This window comes from Cynoglossus semilaevis, chromosome 10, assembly GCF_000523025.1.
Source record: "Cynoglossus semilaevis isolate Cse_v1.0 chromosome 10, Cse_v1.0, whole genome shotgun sequence".
NCBI lineage: Eukaryota > Metazoa > Chordata > Actinopteri > Pleuronectiformes > Cynoglossidae > Cynoglossus > Cynoglossus semilaevis.
Genome location: NC_024316.1, coordinates 6,172,467 through 6,175,786, shown reverse-complemented (window position 1 = coordinate 6,175,786; position 3,320 = coordinate 6,172,467). Strand labels below are relative to the sequence as shown.

The window sequence follows — 3,320 nt, the reverse complement described above, 5'->3', positions numbered from 1 at the left end:
CTGTGGCTCATTTGTGAAGATCATCAGGTGTACTGTGGGAAATTGTCCAATTTTATTAAATTGTCAAAAAACTATTATTTGTTTAATGCAGTGCGTTTGTCTTAATTCGTATATGCAACAGTGACAGGGAAAACAATTGAATACGTTTCCAGTAGGTGGCAGCAGATGGCTAGTTTATCAGTGCATATACGTGTTTTCATTAAAACAGCAGAATAAGTGGCTTAGTAATTAGTTAGCTGTGACAGAAGTGCTAGCTGTTGATAAAAAATCTGAAAATACCAAGTATGCGATCCAAACTGGGTCCTGGTGAAAATTTAGATTTTCTACAAACTACATAGGTGAGCTGAGCTTCTCGGGGAAAAAAATAAAAAAGGAGAGCTGTAGAAGATCTCTGAGTATCTTTCTTCAATTCCTTAGAGTCCATTTGGGTTGTGTTCAACTAAACATTATAAGTTCCTTTATTTTGGCTAGAAGGTTTTTATAACCTGAAAATAGTGATGGGGAATTATATATATTGTAAGTATGTACTTATTATGATGAACCTTTGTCTGAAGAAAAATCTACCATATTCACCTGAAACCACCTACAAAGTACAACTTAGGCTGATTTGTGACTCAGTTACTTCTGATATACAGTATCATTAGTCACTGTAACATTTTTAATGTTTTGTTTGTCTTTGTTTGTTTTAGTTTTAGGGTTGTTTTTTTCTAAAACAGCTTTTTTGATAAATGATGATAAAGCGTTTCACAACAGAAATCACTAAAACATGTTTATGAGACAACTCCCTGTCAACAAAGATTTATTTCAGGTCTTCACACGTAAAACAGTTGAGCGCGTGTCTGCAAATTATATTTCCTAACATCCCTTTGTTGGCAGCAGTGGTTTAATCCCACTTTGATTACAGCTCAGTCTGTGCAGCCATGAAAAAATATCTGTCTGATATTCAGATCCCTCAGAATTACACTTTGAGGCTTCTACTGCGATAAGATAGAGCCCATAATATCACTGAAGTCACCTGTGGGGAAAGGTACAGAAAAGAGAGCGAGAGCACACTCACACAATGACCCAACCGTTTATTGTTATTGATGACAAGTTTCTTTCCCATGTATTTGAATATTGGAATATTTGGGATATGTTTGACGGAACCACTTTTTTGATCATTTTCAAACATTTGTAGATTTCTAACTCAGAGCCTTAATCGATCCTTGGTAAAAGTTAGAATCCAAAAGTTGACCATTTTCAAACATTTGTAGATTTCTAACACAGAGCCTTAATCGATCCTTGGTCCAAATTCTGTGGCAAAAGTTAAAATCCAAATGTTGACTTTTTTTCTGCTCCTAGAAGATAGGACAAGCAAAAGTTGTAAATTTTGTGACTTAATATTACCACAAGTAAAACAGCTGTAAGTCATCTCACTATAAAAAATACAGTGGCAATACAGAGAACCAAACCAAAATAAACTTCTATAAGTGGACCACAGGTCTGTGTGTGTGTATCAGATAGTGGTCCCCTCACAGTAGCAGCTGTTGCGCAGTAACCATTAGAGTGACATTTCCTCTGACTGTCCAGTCATAACACACACGGAGAGACTGGAACACCGCATCCTTGAACACGACATCGTGTTTCATCTCACTGCTCATCTGTAGCCTGGGCTCGGAACACTACCTGTGGAGGGAAACCTGACAAAAAACAGAGAGAAAAGCAGAGAATAATGATGTAATATCTTATGTCATAAAATAACATATACTTTATCTTATATGCATGAATAAACGTATGAGGCCATAAGACACACGTCCATCTACAGGTCATTTGCCCTGCTGTCGGTTTCCAAGGTGAAAGGCGGAGGGGACTATATTGAAGCCTCCACTCACTGAACCGTCGTGCGTCAACGCGGCAGCGCCAATGGCGTGCACGCCTCCTGTTGCGCCAAGTATTAAAGGCACTCTCTCTGATTTGGAGTCTCTGGTTCAGTTTAACTCCGCTCCGTGCCGAAGTAACACCCAGCAAATGCTTCGTCTTCACCCAAAACACAGCGAGCCTACGCTTTAACGCATCGAAGAGCAAAACAAGAAATGGATTTCAATGTCACTCTGTCGGAGCGCGACTTCGTCGGCTGGAGCGCACTGGCACGGAGACTTTTTGGGAATCAATCTTTGGCTCCGTTTGACAACATGACCGCCGCTTCCAAAACCGAAGAGGAGGAGGAGGACTTGGAGGTGAACACGGACATTTACTCCAAGGTGGTCGTCACTGTCATCTACGTGGCCCTGTTCGCGGTGGGCTGCCTGGGCAACTCCATCACTCTGTACACTCTGCTGACCAAGAAGACCTTACAGAACCTGCAGAGCACCGTGCACTACCACCTGGCCAGCCTCGCCGTGTCTGACCTGCTCATCCTGGTCCTCTCCATGCCCATCGAGCTCTACAACTTCATCTGGTTCCACCACCCGTGGGTGTTCGGGGACGCGGTGTGCAGGGGCTACTACTTCCTGCGGGACAGCTGCTCGTACGCCACCGCGCTCAACATCGCCAGCCTGACGGTGGAGCGCTACATGGCCATCTGTCACCCGTTCAAGGCGAAGAGCATCATGTCCCGGAGTCGCACCAAGAAGCTGATCAGCGCCATGTGGCTCGCGTCCTTCGCGCTGGCCACGCCGATGCTCTTCATCATGGGTCAGGAGATGCGTAACGGAGAGAAGATATGCACGGCGGTCGTCTCCCTGGTCACCATGAAGACGGTTCTTCAGGTGGGTGACGGTCAGATGTTTATTCCCTCACTTGTTCTTCTCAGCAGTTCTTTATTCACCAACACGACTTCAGTGGAAGTTATTGATTTAATTGCGTTCCACGGCCACAAGTATGCGATTCAATCATCTGAGGGATTTATGCCATAGTCTTAACTGCGTCCGTGCGCGCGTGTGTGCCCGCGCGTATGCGTAAGCCTTTACGCAAGTACTTATGTGGCTTTACGCGCCAATCCTTTCTGTGCGCCACGGCCAACTGTGGATTTTAATGGGAAATATCATTCAAACAAATCAGCACACGAACGTTAGGGTTTTTATATTTTATATCTGCGTCTATTTAACAGCTGGAAACACATGTAGCCAGCAGCACTTTCTGCTCGTCATCAACGCATCAGTTAACATTTGTCTCTGCCAAATTACGCACAGAACACTATCCACCCAGATTAATTCAAAGGACAAGTCTTCATTAACAGCTCCAAACATTAAAGCCACAGTTTTGGGGGAAACAAATTATTTTTTAATTCAAAAGACGCAGTGAAAGATTTAATTACCTCCCCGGAGACTTTACACCGGGTT

The 3,320-nt window shown here is 43.3% G+C and overlaps 1 protein-coding gene across 1 annotated transcript in view; it reads left to right on the top strand.

Moving 5' to 3' along the window:
- The first annotated feature begins 1,377 nt into the window (after positions 1 to 1,377).
- The window catches only part of ntsr1 (neurotensin receptor 1 (high affinity)), a 50,535-nt gene continuing 48,592 nt past the window's right edge, over positions 1,378 to 3,320 (top strand). The window contains exon 1 of the mRNA XM_008318401.3: positions 1,378 to 2,747. Within this exon, the coding sequence (XP_008316623.1) occupies positions 2,073 to 2,747 (675 nt within the window). The 5' untranslated portion in view covers positions 1,378 to 2,072. The remainder of the gene's footprint in view (positions 2,748 to 3,320) is intronic.